This window comes from Gambusia affinis, linkage group LG22 (genome assembly GCF_019740435.1).
Source record: "Gambusia affinis linkage group LG22, SWU_Gaff_1.0, whole genome shotgun sequence".
In the NCBI taxonomy this organism is placed as follows: Eukaryota; Metazoa; Chordata; class Actinopteri; order Cyprinodontiformes; family Poeciliidae; genus Gambusia; species Gambusia affinis.
This window is the reverse complement of record NC_057889.1, coordinates 17,453,167-17,471,253: the sequence shown is the minus strand read 5'-3', so window position 1 is coordinate 17,471,253 and position 18,087 is coordinate 17,453,167. Positions and strand designations below refer to the sequence as shown.

The following is an 18,087-nucleotide window of genomic DNA, read 5'->3' as shown; positions in this document are numbered from 1 at the left end:
GGTTATGGGCTGAGCTTCAGAGTCTCACGCTAAAGAAAGATTGAAAAAAATGTAAGAGCCCTCACAGTGTTCCAAAAGACGACGAATGAGCTTCGGCAAATAAAATGCTGTTCAGATTCTGAGAATAATGATTACTGTTTAAATAGACGATCTTTGCATTGGCTTCACGCTATTGGTTGATAGAACCACGGGGCGTAAATTTCCGGCAACCTCGGCGCGGTCACAGGGCAGTGGTAGAGTGGGCGTTGAATCCGTCTTCCCCCTCCTTATCTCAAATCCTGACTTCACATTCTCAATCGCTACACAAGTTGAGTCCACTCAGTTCGTGAAATTTCCCCGAGGGAAGCATGACGGAAAGCTCCTCGACGAAGCTGCTGAACGGAGACGCCTGCCGCCGGACGTTAAACGGAAAAAACGCGAGTAAAAATGGCTACGTGAAGAACCACTGTCTGTTTCAGCAGTCACAGAAGTACCGTCGCTCCGGGGAGAAGGTAAGGCCCAACCGTCACGGAGAGAAGACCGGAAGAGGCTAGTAACAAACTGTTACTTTCTGTTTTATATTTTGTAAATTAAACATAGTATCCGACTCGTTCTATGATGTATATATTTATATTAGCCATATTTATATAGCGGCTAAATTCTTGTGTGGGAGTGGTTTCCCTGAGCAGGAACGTGTAAGGCGCGGCTACATGTCAGTATAACAATATGTCTCTGCTATTATCATTGTAATTACCTTGTACAGTTAGCTTCTAACGCTCTTTAGTGGGACTTGACGCAAATATATGTATTAGACATTAGCTATGTCGTATAGCAGACATTTTCTATTTCTTGTTCGAAATGTAAATTTTGAAATGCCAGTGTTCTATACGAAATTGTCCATTTCATAGAGGGCTACTCGAACGGCCACCCTTAACTTGTGTAATTTTAACACTGTTGTGGATTGAGAAACCTGATCAGGGATGATTGTAGTGATGACTCCCCCTTCTCACCCTCCTCCATCTCCTGTAACTTTACACCCTGTTGTTTCCATCCCGTATGAGCCGCTTGGTGAGGTTAGGCTGTTTACTGACTTGAGTTGAAGAGGACAAGTGTCCCGTAGTGTCGGAGGTGGTGTCTGTTCCCAGGGAAAGGGAGGCTCAGCGGTGCTTTGACTTGTTCCATCAGCTGGATGTATCCAGGCTTGAAAGGGCGCGGTCCATTTTAATAGTTTGATCTTTTTTTTTTAAACGGTACACATTCTTCATTCGGGTGTGAGGGTGGGAACTCTCTCCAGAAGAAGATCAAATACGCTGTAGTGAACGTCATAATCCACTGGTTCAATTGTCCTCATTCATTGGGTTCATGTTTTGAGCACAAAGAATATCAGGTCAGCCAACAGGAGGTTAAGGCAGAGATGCAATCTTATCACAGCTCAAATTGCTTTCAGTAAGAGGTGAGATTTATGGCGTCAAAAAGGAAGAACATTTCCTAGCTAGTTGCCATCTGGAGTTGTACATAGCAATCAGTCTAAAGTAGAAATGCACCAACATAATATTTATGAATGACTTCCAGATGGAGTATTATGTAATCGCTGAAGTTGCCGGTTCCGATTCCAAACCGTCTCTTCCATCTGTCTTCTGACAGAGATTAAAAGAGCAGCAGCAAAAGCAAACGAGGTGGATTAGCAGCGCTTGCTAGCAACAGATTGCGTCACATGTGGAATAATGGAAAATTGAGCTATTGCTAGGTCATAGCAATAGTGAATACGTATTTTACTGGACGATAAATTGTCTCGGAGATTAAACGATGACATTGTTGTTTTGAGACCATTTTTAAGAAATATAGTGGCAGGGCATAATAATATAAGTTCGCTCTCTCAAACATCTATAAACTTTAATTTTGTAAAGAACACTTTACATTGGAATTGGGAGATATTTTAAACAGAAATAACAATAATGACCAATAAATTACACATCGCAAAAACATAAACAAAATGGACTACAAAGTCTCTCTAAGCAACAATAGCCCTTCAAAAATCAGAATGGAAATTATTACATTACTTTTAATTGATCATGCAATGAATGGATTTATTGCTTATTGCGACAGGTTTAGTTATGACAGACATGGCACTGTCATGGAACGACAATGTCTTCAGTCAGAGGCTTCTTCAGATTCTTTACAAGCCGGACTGCTACTGGAGATCCTTCCTGTTCACAGCCTTGTCACTTGAAACAACTCTTTGGAGATAGTTTGATGATATTAGTTATGGTATTTGATTTCCCTTTGGGATAAATGAAGTATTTTTGATTTGAAGAGAGTTTGGACTGTCTGACCACAGGTCAACGTATGTCCAGATGAAAATTGCACATCCAAATTTCTAACCATTTTTGTACGGTCTCTTCACAAACAGGGTTGTGGCTCCTTATATTGGGTTTGTTCAATATAAGGATCCAAAGGACGATGCTGTGTAATTCCACTTTTACATAAAGTTAGATATTATTGAAAACTCTAATCCACTTCTAGTTGTAAATGTTTTTAACCCTGATTTTTGTCTCAACACGTTTGACGTAATTCTGACGTGGGAAAAACGTCCCGATACGGGAATCTGAAAGGCGTGTAAACAATACCTGCTGTACTTCAGATTGTCTCCACACTGGATCAGCATTTTTTTATTTTACTCGGGTTGTTTTTTTTTGCACACGGAATTCTGGCTTGCTTATTTATTGTCCAGCTTGAACCAAACACGATGTGCTTACACCACAAGCTTCCCCCTATTGTGTACACAATGTAATCTGATCGTCTGCCACTGACATGCAGAACAAGCAAGTGAAACATTCTCTTCACTTCTGCTTAATTCGTTGGTATCATTTGCTCTAAGAAGTTCATTTAGAGTGTTTTTTTTTTTTTTCCTTCCATAAACTCCCGACTGTCCACCATTTCGGATATTTTCTCGGCTACTTCAGAGCTGAACCTGTTTGGCAGACTTTTAGAGTGCACAAACGATACACACAGTACACTTTGAGCTGCTCTGAGGTATTTCATTGAGAAGCATGACCGGTCACATGAGAAGTGGCTGCTTAGCTGCTGGGCAGAGCTCGTAATGTGCGACTGTACTCAAGTAGAAATTCCTCCTGTTCAGCTCGAAATTCTGCTTACATGTTCTCCTCCGACAAGATTTAAGTTCTCCTGCATTCCCAGACCAATACATTTTCAACTCTGGATTAGTAACTTCTTTGGTTAACCGGTGTGAGCAACAGACCGGGGCTTTGTAAAAGCAAAAAAATAAAAATAAAAAATGCATCAGAGTCTCGATTTACTGTTTAACCTTTTCTAAGATAAAGAGTTTAATAAGTAATCCCTGCTGTTCTGTAACACATGAGGACACTGTGTATTGTTTTAGTAGTGTGTTCTTTTCATGACAATTCTGACCTCAAGGATAGATAAATAGTTATCTTTTTTTTAAAATAATGTGACGTTATGTTTAACGTCACATTATTGCTCAAGTACGGAAGTAATTAAAGTTGGCACGTTCTTTTTTTGTATTTTTCCTTTAAAACTTAACAAAAATTGGATTGAGAGTTCTGGGAAAGTCAGTAAGTCAAATTAAGACTGGAAAATGTGTAGAAACCCTATTTATAGAAGAATCGGGGCTTGTGTGCAGCATAAATGTTGATTCCATTTGGACTTCTGCCTTGGAGTCCCTGAAAACGTCCCTTTCTTGTCCCTCAGAAGCAAAATGCGACCCATAATCCCAGTTTGTACAAGAAGCCCTTCGTGGAGTCGTTCGAGGAGACGCCTCTGCTGGTGGCTGTGCTCACCTACATGGGCTACGGCATCCTCACCGTCTTCGGCTACCTCAGAGACTTCCTCCGCCACTGGAACATCGAGAAGTGCCACGTGGCTCAAGAGAGAGATGAGCAGAAGGTGAAGCAGCTTTTTTTTTTTTTGCGTGTTTGATACGTGGAAAGTGTCAGATATCGTAGTGGATTCTTTGAGTGCTTTTGACAGAAATCGAAGAGTTTCCCTCTGTCTGGTTTGTGTTTTAACAACAATTTCGAAGGGAGGACTTCATTTTCCAGAAAATGCTGCTAAAAGAATCTTTCTGTTAAGAAGCTATCTGCTCTTTGCTGCAAAAACTCTACATTTTACCAAGTGTTTATTTTTTTTTTTGTCCAGTTCCTATTGCAGATGTCCCAGTACACTTGAAAAGAGATAAAAACTAACTTACAAGCAACTTTTCAGCAAGAAATAGGATCTTGTTTTGAGTCAATAATTCCTTAATGTTGAGAAAAAAGTGCGTGCCATGACATTTTTCCCACATTGTAAGTTGAAATGTATTATTCCACTGGGAGGTTATTTCACTTGTAGTCAGCACTTTATCAATATTAAGGAATTATTGACTTAAAACAAGCTCCGACTTTGTGCTGTAAGTTAGTTTAAAAAAATAAAATAAAAAATCTTATTTCAAGTGTATTATGATATTTGCACTAGAAACTAGACCAAAAGTACTTGATAACATTTTGTGTTTTTGCAGTTTTCTCATTTTGTCAGTGTTTTATGCCTTTCGTTGCCTTCAGACCAATTTATCTTGTCAAACTGTAAATATTTCCTTTTGCTCGGAACAAAGATAACTTGTGCATACTGGAATGTCACGATAAACTTAGAAATATTTCCTCCGCCCTCCACAGGATTTCGTCCCTCTCTATCAGGACTTTGAAAACTTCTACACCAGGAACCTGTACATGAGGATCCGGGACAACTGGAACCGGCCCATCTGCAGCGTCCCCGGAGCCAAGATGGACCTCGCGGAGAGAGTCACCCACAACTACAACTGGACGTTCGAGTAGGTTGCTGCGTTGTGTATTTCTGTTGACATTTGTTTGTTCCTTTTGAGGAACAAACAAATGTTTGTAATGAGCTTCATTCCACATCTGTCATTACAAAGTAGATATAGTTGTGGTTTTCCCGGCATACAGTGGCAGATTGTGATGATGCGGATCTAGGATCACGCCCAGTGCTTGCATAAGTAGCACCCTGAACAGAGTGACTTCATTTGTGATTCAGGAAGTTATTTTGTACGCACCAGTATCTGTCACATGGTCTTTATCTTAAAAAATAAAGACATTAAAACAACGTTTGTTACATCTAACTGCGGTTACAGTGACCCTGTAAATCAGCTTGGAAAGAGTTAAAAGGCGTGGCGCCAATCTAATTATATCCCACCATCTGTGATCGTCGGTTATCTCAAGAAAATGGAATGTGTCTTATCACATTTATGTACTGACAACAGATACTTCTGCTGTAATATTCAAAACACTGACGTTAGTGAATATCTCAACTGTTTCACAACAACTAAAAGGAGTGTTCATCACTATTTATGTAGACAGACAGCTTTGTTAAAATTCTGGTGGAGTCATATGCCTTCCTGTTTATCACGTTAGTATGAGAAGTACCTACAAGAGCGTCGGAAGCTTTTTTTTTGTTTTTTTTTGTTAAATAATTCTCATTGTCAGTGTAGATGAAGACAAAGGCAGGTAAAGCATAAACAGTTAATAATCAAACCAGACGCGCAAATGTAGTCAAAGTCTGACCCAATCTTAGCTTTTATATTCTCTTTTAGTAATTATAAATAACTAAATTAGAATAAATAATAACAGCATTTAAATGTTTGTAGAGAAATAAACAAAACACTGATTTCTCAGAAACAACCCAAAGTCATACAGACTTATCTGTCTAAAGACGAAGAGATGTAGCCGAATCCTCCAGGTTATTAGACATATGGAAGATCTTCAATTTCTTTCTACTATATCATTACTAAATCTGTCGCTGTTGAATATTGAATGAGGAAAAGCTCAGATCTACTATTTCTTTAAACCTAAAATATATATATTTTTAAAAACAACAAAAAACCATAAGCATCTGTCTGTCATGCTCTATCATTATTTGTCATCCAGGCTGAAGTCGCATTTTGTGGGAGAGCAGTCAATGCTACATAGTTCCTCTGATATAAAGGATTCCACTATTATTATTATTGTCTGGAGTTGTCATTTTAAAGTGTCTGTAGCAACTGTATATGAGCGACTGGTGCAGTTAGCAGATAGCATTAGCAAAAACAGCAGTCTCTTTTTATCACTGTAGTAAAAAAAAAAGAAAATGGGATTCCACTACATTGTGATACAGAGTGGCTTTGCTGTGATTTGTTCATCTTCCTGTCATTTTCTGACATCTAACTTCGTGTTTTAGGAAGCAGCCTGAATGAAAACAAACCCGTAAAAACATGGTTTCCTTTCCAGAAGCCTCCTACATTCTTTGTGCTTCCTCTCGCTTGATTTTTCAAAATGCCAGTGCAGAAAACAGCTAGCTAAATCATCTTCCTGCAGTAACAACCTCCTGACTGAAGAGTGTTGTTACTGCAACCTCCAGACGTTTTAGGTATGGTGCGTTCACAGACTCGGTGGGCAGGGGGAAAAAAATGATATGTTGTAGTTTCCAGCCAACTGTTTACAGTGAACGTAAAATCAATGCTCTGGTAGTTAAAGCAGACAGTCTCCTGATTTTCTGAGGCTTTATTCATTTATTTATTTATTTTGGTTTCAGGCACACCGGCAAGGTGGTGAAGGACGTCATCAATATGGGGTCATACAATTACCTCGGCTTTGCTGAGAACACTGGCACTTGTGCCGATGCTGCCATCGAAGTCACACAGAAGTATGGAGTTGGCGTGGGAAGCACTCGCTGTGAGATGGGTAGGTTAATCATCCTGTATGTTGGTTTTGAAGGAATTTCGAAAATTTCAAAGTTAATTCTATGTTGTTTTGTTTTTTCAGCCACTGCATCAGTTTTTAACAAATAAAAGTCATCTATTTCGTAAATAAAAGGGTGCAGCTAGGTTTAAAATTGAACACTCTCTTTTTTTTCTTTTTTTATAGGCAACCTGGACATTCACGAGGAGTTGGAAGAGCTGGTGGCCACGTTTCTGGGGGTCGAGTCGTCCATGGCCTTTGGGATGGGCTTTGCCACCAACTCCATGAACATTCCTGCTCTCACTGGGAAGGTGGGGGTGGGAGAGTTTTGTGTCTCTTCCTTTGTATTTTGTTATTTGTTCCCTGCTCAATCTTGTGTAACTCCTTCCTTTTGATCGTGTGAGCGTTCCTGTCCAGTTATTGTGGCCTTCTTCCAGCAACAAGTTCCACTGTTACTGGGAAACCTGCCGCATCGTCTGCGTAAATGGTTCAGTCGCGTGTTCAAAGAGGAAGGCCGGCAGCTTCCGGTTCAAGATCCGAAAGCACTCCTGAGTGCAAAGGGTTGACCACTGATGTCAGGGCCGCTTTGACTGGATTCATTGTATGCAGCGCGAGCCAACAGGATTATTTCCTGACAGAAAACAAGTGGAGAACAATTTAGAGTCGGAGAGAGGAGCAAGACGCTCACAAGTTGAAGTCACAATGGTTCATGAATTCCCAGCTCTGACTGTGCTTTCTTTGCTACCTTTACGGCTTAAATCTACGTTATGCAACATGCTTGTTTGCTCTTTGGCCACAGGAAGTTACGTAAACTAAATCATTTCTTTTGTAGAATGTTTGCCTTTGTGTTTATTTCTATGGGCTTTTCAGGTTTTCAGGTTTTCACTAATTGAAATCCCATAACATTCACCATGCAAAGAAAGATAATCGTGTGTCTATTTGACTCTCTGTTTAAGACTAAACTCAAAGTGTAAAGTAGTGATTGAACTAAGACTAGCCAAGGTTCATACAGGTGCTTGAAATCCCTGAAAATGCTTGGATTTCATGTCAAGGTTTGGAAAGTGCTTGGTTTCTGTATTCGGCCCTTAAATGTGCTTTACACTCATACTGCGTAGATTTGCAATAAAATGCAATATAATGTTTCAAAAGTCTTAATTTGGGAAGCGTTATTTACAGTTGAAACCAGATATTTTAAGACCCCTGATAAAAAAATTTTCTGTCTGTCTGAAGTTAAATCAGACCAAACCTTTCTTGTTTTGGGTCAGTTAAAATGGCCTAAATCGTTTGTATTTGCCTAATACCATGTCATTTAACTAAAATTGTTTAGGATTTTTTTTCCTAACCTTCTTTTTATGGATTGTGTTCAAGCATTTAGTTTGAGCAGGAAAGTCATTTATCTTAATAATAATTGTTTGGATTGTGTCATTGCAGTAAATATTTATTTATTCGTATTGGCGGGATAAGTTATTGATCTGCGTAATTCGAATGCAGATGTTCTCATTTTTTTACACTTTAAACAAAGTTCTTAAAATTGTTTATTGTTAAATAATGTTTTAACAGAGGGAATGAAACAGTTTGTTGTTAGAAGATGATAATGTAATCACGAGGCCAGAAATGTTGCTCAACACCAACAACTCAAGCATATGAATCCCTGGCTTAGCTGATTTTGCAAGTGATAGTAATAGATCATGTTTGCATGCGGGCTCATAAAATAAAATCATGTCGCAAAATGGAGGCCAACTCCTGTTTCTTGCCGCAGGGTTGTCTCATCCTGAGTGACGAGCTGAACCACGCTTCGTTGGTCCTGGGCGCTCGGCTGTCTGGCTCCACGATCCGAGTCTTCAAGCACAACAGTGAGTGACTTCTATCACTTCTGTCTGAAATGGAAACAAACAAAGAAAAAAGAAAAAAAAAACAAAACAAACATGGCCGTTCAGCAGTTGCCTGTGAAAGGCTTTATCCAGGTGGCGAGGACAGGCGTAATGACATGGGTGTGTGTAGATTGCTGCTAATTTCACGTTGTCTCCACTTGCCCGGCTCACTCTTCCGCCACGTTTTTCGACTGATGTTCTAAAAGGTGAAAGAATCAATATGATTTTTTTGCTTTTTCCACAAGTCTGCAAAAGTTCAATTTGAATTCATTTCCCCAAAGTCGACACTTTGAAGAGCTGCTTCTTGATTTATGTTGATTCTTTTATTAAATAAAAAATTTATTTTCTTCTTTTTTTTTTTTCCTGGAAGTATTTGGATTTGTTTTTGCATACCTCGAGTTAAAATGTCAACAATTATACTCTTCATATTTTTCTCTTTCCTATGACTGCATATCAGGGCCTTGCTGAGAATATATACAAAAAATAATAGTAATATTGCGAGAGTATAGTCAAAAAGATTGTGAGATTAAAAAAAAGTGCTAATATTGCCAGAATAAAATCTAAATATTTTGGTAATAAAGTCAGGATACATTGACTTTATAATAAACTATTCTCATTTTTGTATTTTTTTTCTCAGCATGACCCTATTGCTCTGTCACACTTGCTAAAATAGAAGGCCCTGCTTTTTTAGCACATAAAATGCGAGACTGAACTATAATTGTGAAATTGCCATTATTTATCAATTGGGTATATATTTTTTTAATCAGTTGCACCGGCGGTGGTCAGATATATGGATTTCAAATGTAATAGTTGGACATTTTCTTTCCTAAAGTCTTCAGCTGGTAACGTAACTGTTCCCCTCTCCAACTCTCCTCTGCAGACATGCAGAGCCTGGAGAAGCTGCTAAGAGATGCTATTGTTCACGGACAGCCCAGAACCCACAGACCCTGGAAGAAAATCCTGATTGTGGTGGAGGGCATTTACAGGTATGTCTACTGGAAGCACGAATGTTGGCTGAGTTTGTAACTCCATCAGTTAAGTAATTAAGTTAATATGATTGAAAAAAAAAAAAAAAGACTGAAGATTTTTCTGTCCTCCGTTTTACTACCAGACAAACCACTTTCAGGCAGGTTGTGTTCTAAACGAAATTACCATCAAATTCCCATTGGCCTTCCTAACGCAGTAAATATCTGAAATATTTTTCTATCAAGTCCCAGTCTGAAGCAGACAGAAGCAGATTGAAGAATGTCTCTAAATATATTTGGTTCAATGGTTCTTTCAAATGCACTTGTTAGGGAAGCTGCGTTGCAATTACTTGCTTAATAAAATCCAAGGAGCAACGAAGATAAACTCACTTTAGCAAGTGTTGCTGTTTGGTTGGAAAGGAAGTTAGCACTTTTGAATGCATTTTATTTCATCAAAATGGCCGCTGACATCCCCGCTAGGTATTAGTTTCCGCTGATCAGGACTAAACTATCGCCATACAGTTTTTGATTTAACTTTCTCATCTTGATTTCAAAAGAACCCTTTTCTTTTGAAAAGAACATTTGTGCATTATTGAAAATGTATTGAGCAATTTTCTTGCGTCTGCTTTGAGTGTAGCATTCTGTATTGTGAATTTTTGGTATCTGATAATATTGCGCTTCAATATTATCGGCTATCTTTCAAGGTAATGGATCTTACCTTGAAAGGTGCGTCCAAGTGAATGAGTTGTTAATGTTATCTTTTTGTGGCGTTCATTGAATTCATTAATTTACAAAAGTGCTTTGTCTTAAGGCCAAGTGATAGAAATAAGAGAAGGAAGATTTCAAAAGTAAGAGTACAGAACAGTTTGGATGAGGAAATGAAAAAAATGCTTGACTGTAAATCAATTCAAAACTCTTTTATATGAAAAAACAAAGTCTTACACCCTTTTGAGCTAATAATGAGGAGAATCATATATTTTGAAACTTTTATTGATAATTCAATGTATTAAGATGTAATCATTGAGAAGGGGACCAGATTTTCCTGTTCCCTTTTCACTCCCGGGGTTGTTGTAGGAGAGTGTTTGTGGGCTGGTGGTGAAAAAACCGACTGATTTAAATTTCTTTAAACCTCAAAGCATGGAGGGGTCCATCATCCGCCTGCCTGAGGTCATCGCCCTGAAGAAGCGCTACAAGGCGTACCTGTACCTGGACGAGGCCCACAGCATCGGCGCTCTCGGCCCAAGCGGCAAAGGAGTGGTGGACTACTTCGGCCTGGACCCCAAGGACGTGGACATCATGATGGGAACGTTCACAAAGAGCTTCGGGGCTGCTGGTGGATACATCGGAGGAAAAAAGGTCAGCAGGGAAACCTCTGGAGGGTTTCTCCGTGAAAACCAGTGAAAACGTTACCCGCAAAAGTAGAAGTTGTGATTCAAATAGTTTGAGTGCTCAATCATCCGCAGCAGATTGGGCAAGTTTCCTGTCTTTATTGCGTCATATGGTGTTGGTCAACATTGTTGCCGAAAACAAAAAAACAAAAAAAAGAAGAAAGAAACGGAAATCCAGCTTTTTGTTTTTTTTTGAAAAGTTGAGCTCGGATCATCCAGTCGTTGTTTTAACCACTCACAAAGAAAAGGCGTACTTGATTTTGTTGCTTCAACGCACTTTCCCTCCATATAGCAGAGCTCCTAAGGTCGTGAAAAGTCTATAGAAGCACAATTTACTACTTTCAAATTTGCGTTTCCAGACAGTATTTATTCCAGTTTCAATATGACAAAAAAATGTCTTTAAGTACCAAGTTGTATTTGTCTTTGTATACTTAAATCACACGTTTTCTTCAATTTGCCACATCGTAATTCACAATGGTTTGACCCCCTAACCCTCTTTAAACTGGGTCTGTACTTCTAACACCAAACGCAAATAAAAGGTGATTTAGATGTCAAACTAACCGCTAAAACAATTTTATTTTTTAATTCATTTTATTGACAAGTAGAGGTATCAAAGTTCATAAACTATTTTAAAGAATCTGTTCTGATTTGAGAAAACTAAGCCTCATAGATGTTGAAATAGACCTTAAGCAAGTAGTCCACTTTCAGTGTTAATTTAAGATTGGGAGACTATGGAGATAAAACCAATGAGCTCTTTAAATTCAAATGTTTGGTCTGGAATTGTGAAATTGGATAATGAGAAGAAAAAAATGGTTAGGAAAAGTAATATTAGACAACAATTTATCTCTGTAAAAGTAAAAAAAAACTGATTTGACTGATTTCTCTGTCAGGAGCTGATCGACTACCTGCGCAGCCACTCTCACAGTGCTGTGTACGCCACCTCCATGCCCCCTCCTGTGGCCCAGCAGATAATCACCTCCATGAAGATCATTATGGGAGAGGATGGAACAACTCTGGGTACGTGTCAGAAAAGCACCAGTAGGAAAAAGTTATCAAATTGAACCAACATGTCACCTCGCATGGAGATTCTTGCTTTCTTTTGATTAGAAATATGCAACCTTCATACTCGGTTTCAGTTTTTTGGTTTAAAAACCAAAAAAAACAAAATTGGCTGCAAGTGTTTGGTTCAACCACAAGATGGCGGTAAGCCCGTACTTTACATTGGGACGCTGCACCAGAGAATTGATTCTCCAGCCAAAGACTGTTCCTCTCAGTTCCCACGAGCCCTGCCAGACTCACCAGCACATAAAAAGTAGCTGGACTGCTTTATTACACATTAAGACATCTGTGATGTACTTTCTAAACACTGCATTAGCAAAGTCTAATTAAATTCAAAGTTCTTTTAAACTCTTCGGCTTTTGAAGAACGCTGTTATTAGAAGATTCCTTTCGGTAAATATGACATCTTTTTCTTCATTCTTCAAGTTCACCTTATTTTTTTGTTTTGTTGTTGTTGTTGTTAATCTTAAACCCTCCCCTCGTTTCTTTGTTCAGCTTTGGACCTGACTATTGGAAAGTAGTCCAATAGTCTACTTTTGCACTACCCTTTTATCACTTTCACATGTGTGCTCTGGTTTTTTTTTTTTTTTTTTTGTTGCTTCTTTCACACTGTGGGTGCAAAGCAGCATGGTGCCTCAGGACCAGAGACCCAACTCTGCTGGACTCTCCTACACACACAAATAAACGACAAAGTCTTGTTATTCTTTCTAGGGCAGCACCTTCTTTACTTTTTACGAAGCTAGATTGATTCAAGCTTCCTCTCCATACCTCAACCCGTCCGAAAGCTGATCTAAGATCAGGTTACGCTACTTTCAAGCCTCCCAGTTGATAGGTACAAGAATAACAACTCCTGCTGCAATCTTTGTAGTGTACTCTTTCTAGTGTGTCTTCTTTTCTTTTCTGTTTTGTTTTTTGTTTTTTGTTTTTTTTTTGAAGAAGAGAAGGCCTGACCTTGCGGCGAGGATATTAGCTTGACAAGTCCCCCCCTTCTCCCATTGGAAAGAGCACCAGTGACAAAATGATTAGTTGCAGCTCAGTCACTGTTTGCAATTCAAGCCCTTTGAAGTTTCAGATGTTGACAGAGAGTCAAAGTGACAGTCGGAGGTGCCTGTTAAAGGCCTGTTGGTTTCCATATGTCACGCACGGAAAGGACACCAGACCCATGCCTGGATTGAAACGGAAGCTGTAATTAATCGTGAACGAGAGGGGCAGGAACATGCGCTCCCGTCCATGGAGCGCATGTTCCATGGACGCCGCATGTTCCCCCGAACGGGACGGCTAAAGGCGTGTGAACGCCAGCTTTCTGTTTTTGGCCAGCGGATCACTCGGGGCCAGGAATACCTGTGGATTTCTTTACAATGGAAAATATGTGCGGGTAAATATAAAGCCGGAGTTTGTTGTGTCTCAGGTTGCTTTGAAGCTCCGCTGTTTCTGTTCTGGCTTTTTGAGCGCGGCCCGGGCAGATGTGTGCTGCTGTTGGCACTTTGGGGCACATGGCTGTGTGTTTGGTTGGGACGCAGTCGTGTGAATCCGCAGCGTCGCATGGCATCGTCCCAATATCTGTTTAGTTTCAGCTTGTTGACTACGAACCAAAATAATTTTGTTTGTGTTCAACACTTTTTTTTTTTCTTTTTTTTTTTTACCCCCAATTTTTTCTTCATTCGTTGAATTGACCTCTTTACATGAAAGAGTTGGGTTCGGATTTCATTTTTCAATTTGTGTCAAATAATATAGCCAATATTAATATTCTTAATAATTAAGGATGTTTTCATGAATAAAATTTGGATAAAAAAAAAATAAACTTTTCGTTACATTATGCCATCTTTAAAATAATTTTTTTTAAAACAGAGGAAAAAAACATATACTCTGATCGGCTATCGTGTCACTACTTTACTTTCCACTCCGAGTCCTTCCACTTTTTTTTTTTTTTTTCACGACTTGAAATACATTCAAGCAGATTAATGTGTCTGTCGAGTGTGGAAAAAGTGCAAAAGAGTTCTTTCAGCCAGCTGGCAAGTAGTACAAGGCATCAGGTTGGGGAGGGGAAGCGCTTCAGTAGTCATTGCTTTAAAAGTCGTAAAAAAAGGTCTGATCAGTTTGGACATTATTTTTGTTTGTTTGTTTGTTTTCTGCTATTTCTCTAAACGCAATTCAAACCACAGGAACATTATGATGCAAAATGGTTTTGAAACCAGAACCCTGGAATACTTTGATAATAATGATAGCCGGCCCATGCTTACTTTAAATTGGCAAAACTGTTAGAGACAAGTTCTATAAAGTTATAACTCATTCTTTAAAGGTGTTCGTTGGCAGAATTTGTCTTTTGTTTGCTAGCTACTTGTGTGTTTTAGGGAATTTTTAGTTTTGAAATTTTCTGAAATCATATAAAGAAATAAGGACCATACATTCTCTAATAAGATACAATCCAAAATATACATTCCATGTTGAACTACACATACACCTTGTGAATAAAGTACTATAAATTGATAGTTTTCGTATTGACATTTTCTCATCGAGTCGCTTGTCTTCACGTTTTCTAGGCGCTGATCGCCTCAGGCAGCTTTCAGAGAACACCAACTACTTCCGCAGGAGGCTCCGCGAAATGGGCTTCATCATCTACGGCAACGACGACTCGCCCGTCGTGCCGCTGATGCTCTACATGCCGGCCAAAATCGGGTAAGCGTGGCCGGTTTCGAGTCCCCGGCGAACCCATCGGTTTAGTCTGTTTGTTTGTTTTTTTTGCCGCCTTAACGCGAACAGCTCGGGTTGCCTTCGTGTCTCAGGGCTTTCGGCCGAGAGATGTTGAAGAGGAACATCGGCACCGTGGTCGTCGGCTTCCCGGCCACGCCCATCATCGAGTCGAGAGCGCGCTTCTGTGTTTCAGCCGCTCACACCAGAGAAATGCTCGACACCGTAAGTAAATCGCAAGCTGCTGCTGCTCAGCGGGGATGTCAGTCGAAGTGATGGAGCTGTAGGCCGGTTTTGAAGTTGTATTCCAGTCCAGTTTTCAAAAATTAAAAAATAAAATTACAAGGAGAAGGATGACGATGGAAGCTTATTCTGATTCGGACAAGATCCAAACAGGGCCTGTCTTAATTTATGAGTAAGGAAAACTTGTTTAGGGAGGATTCTCTAAACTTTCTACGTTTGCATTTGATACCAAATAAAATAAAGAGCCCCTCACTGTGGACTTTGTAACCTACTTTTCTTGACTTTCTCTAAATTCCTTTCAATGATTTGTGGTTCCTTGAGTTGCTTTCTCACTGGAATACCTAACTTTATATATATATATAGATATATACATCTATATAAATATTCTGTCTTGCACCTCAAACATTATTTAAAGCACCTGCAAGGCCAAACCGTCTTTAAATATTACTGCGTAGCGTAGCTTTTAAATTTGTCATTTTTATTGAGGCTTTGCTCCACTTCTCCAAAGACGCTTTATCCATCCGTCAGAGGAGCACATCATCAGCGCCGTTTGTAAATCGTCCATTTATCGGGTATCGGCCTGCTTTTGTGAGGCACACAGAGGAGCCGCTTTTTCCGTCTTCGGAAAAGCCAGCCCTCTCCATTTCTCTCTCCCTGTTCCTCAAAGCATGGAATCGGGAAAAGAAAAAAAGGTCAGGAGGAAGGTAAATTGTTTCCAGGTGCCCTGCAGTATGTTGCAATACTGATAGGGTCTCTGGTGGAAAGGAGTGGTGATGGGTGGGGGTGAGGGGGGTGTTCAATGCTGTTTTCGTTTTCTACACTGAGCCTTCTGTTCACCTTTCACCTCCACTTTCCCACTCTGACATGTTAAAACATCCCCACCTCCATTTGACTGGCACAAATAAAGTCTCTTTGAGTCCTTATTAATATCAATCTCCTATTTCCTGTTGCTTTTTTTGTTTTGCTTTTAAGGCTCTGGAGGCCATTAGTGAAGTGGGCGACCTGCTGCAGCTGAAGTACTCCAGACGGGAACGACCTCTTCCCTCTCTGGGATGGATGTCTGAAGAGAGCCTCCTTCAGGACTGAACCAGCTCCATCTTTTATTTCCTCCTTTCTCACCTTCTCTGCTCAACACACATCCCGTTAGATGAATTTATCTGATAACAAACACTTGGAGCCAGTCTCACCCACTCAGCTGCTCCGTATGTACGAGAAGCGAACCTGCAACCTGTTCGCACGAAGTGTTTCCGGAGCGTTGCTCGCTTCCTCTTACGTCATGTCTTAAATCTTATATATATATATATATAAACGTTTTACACAAATAAATGTTTTATTTGTGTAATAAAAAAAGAGAAACGATTTCAAAAAGCCTAAAACAAAGTAGGGGGAGGAGATCTGATCCTAGCGTTTTTGTATGAGAAACCTGACGTGTGTAAATATTATTTATCGCAAAATCAAAGATGCGTTATTTCACACACACACACACACACAGAGATGGTTCCCGGTGTGTATTGATCCGATCGCTTCTACTTGAATCTGCTTTCTAGAATATTGGATTTTCTTTAATTTTTTGTTTTGTTTTGTTTGTTCCCCCCCAACCAAAGGTTGTTGCATATGTATAAATATATTTTCTACATTTCTCTTCAAATGCGAAGCAGATGTTTCCAAAAGAAAAAACATGTAACTGGGGGGGGGGACAAAAAATTCCCAGGAGCAAGACTGACAAAATATTTTTTTACCGCTTATTTTCTATTAATAGTCCTGCAGCCTGATTTACTGTTTACACCTGCACTCACACACTTGAGCCAAGTGTCTTTAACATTTCTTTGAGGTATATGGCCTACATGTTTAGCATGACGACGCGCTGCAACTTCGATCTGTATGCATGACGATGCTGCTTCCAAACTCATCCGATATGTACAGAACAGTTTTTATTTATTGAAGAAAGGCATCTTATCCTTTTGCTATCTGTTTTTGAAAGGCAGCTCTAAAACATGCTACAGTTGAGAGTATATATTTGAATCAATTGCACGTCTTAACAGCCGCACTGTACCACTGACAGGCACTCTAAATGCCGGATGACGTTGGTAGGAGAGTTTTATGTATATCTACATAAATATATATACTCTGAATGTTCTTTATTTATTGTTTTATTTTTTTTCACCATAATTTTTCCATTTTGTGATCATCCACTGAAACAGCATTCCATAACCATTTTTGCTTTTCAGTGTGTAGCTGTCATTTTTGATCTGCTTTTTATGGGTTTTTTTGTTTGTTTTTTTGGCGAACAGTCTGGTGTCCAGTTTCAATGTGTCAATTTTGTTCTGTCACTACTGATGTCAGCTCAAGGTGGTTGTTGTTGGTCAGAAAGTTGTCTGTTGTCTGCCAATGTTGTTCTTTTATGCTGATAAAAAAAATTATCAAAAAACATCAACGGCTTTGTTTTCTCTTTGCTTTTTTCGTCCTCTACACATCCACCGAACCCTACAGTGGCGTATTTATCCGATGCATTTCACCTCCTCCTTTAGTAATTTGAATAGTAATTGTGGGGGGAGGTGAAGTTTATAAAAAGTGGAAAACATGATCCTAAGTGCATTAAGCTGACAAAGGATTTTCTTCCCAGAAGTTTCTCGTCGAGCGGACTGTTGGGAGTTTGCAGTTGCGCCTTTGTTGCAAATTAGGTTTATTGTTGAAGGAAAAGCTCAAGTTTGTCAGGTGTTTGCAAGAAACAGCAGAAACTGTTTGGAAAAGCCTAATATTACGAGAACTCCGTCAACATTCAATGTGACATAACAGCAAACATTTGCCAATTGGGAGTAGTCTAACGCGACGGCTTCATTTAGCTGCATCAGGTTGAGATACAACACCTCAAATACCTGGACGATCCACAGGAACATTTCATTGCAAAGGAACTGGAGGACTTTGCTTGTAATTAATCGGGCTAAGGTTACTCAGGAACACTGCTACTAGCTGCCATCTGACTACTAATCACGTTTGCAGTAGCGGTGATTTTTTGGGGTTTTTTGAGTCTTGAGTAGTCATGAAATGCAAAATTCAGAGTTTGATGTGGAGAAGTCACTCATAATATTAGTTGAGAGCTCTTTAAATAGTTATTTTTTCACATTATTATTCCAAACAACTGCTAGTTAGTT

The 18,087-nt window shown here is 39.5% G+C and overlaps 1 protein-coding gene across 1 annotated transcript; it reads left to right on the top strand.

Annotated features, from left to right (window-relative positions):
• Positions 1-206: 206 nt before the first annotated feature.
• Positions 207-17,365, top strand: LOC122825058 (serine palmitoyltransferase 2-like). The gene is made up of 12 exons (XM_044106121.1): positions 207-491; positions 3,709-3,903; positions 4,668-4,822; positions 6,577-6,725; positions 6,909-7,033; positions 8,482-8,575; positions 9,474-9,579; positions 10,695-10,914; positions 11,837-11,963; positions 14,545-14,680; positions 14,788-14,917; positions 15,908-17,365. Exons 1-12 carry the CDS (start codon positions 348-350, stop codon positions 16,019-16,021), a joined length of 1,695 nt encoding a protein of 564 aa, XP_043962056.1. The 5' UTR covers positions 207-347; the 3' UTR covers positions 16,022-17,365.
• The last annotated feature ends 722 nt before the right edge of the window (positions 17,366-18,087 follow it).

Excerpts from the sequence above, each read along its gene's own strand:
- LOC122825058 (XM_044106121.1), top strand. The coding sequence starts at position 348 with ATGACGGAAAGCTCCTCGACGAAGCTGCTGAACGGAGACGCCTGCCGC. Across the intron at positions 7,034-8,481 it reads TTCCTGCTCTCACTGGGAAG|GGTTGTCTCATCCTGAGTGA; the intron begins GTGGGGGTGGGA and ends TTCTTGCCGCAG. Across the intron at positions 14,918-15,907 it reads CCAGAGAAATGCTCGACACC|GCTCTGGAGGCCATTAGTGA; the intron begins GTAAGTAAATCG and ends TTTGCTTTTAAG.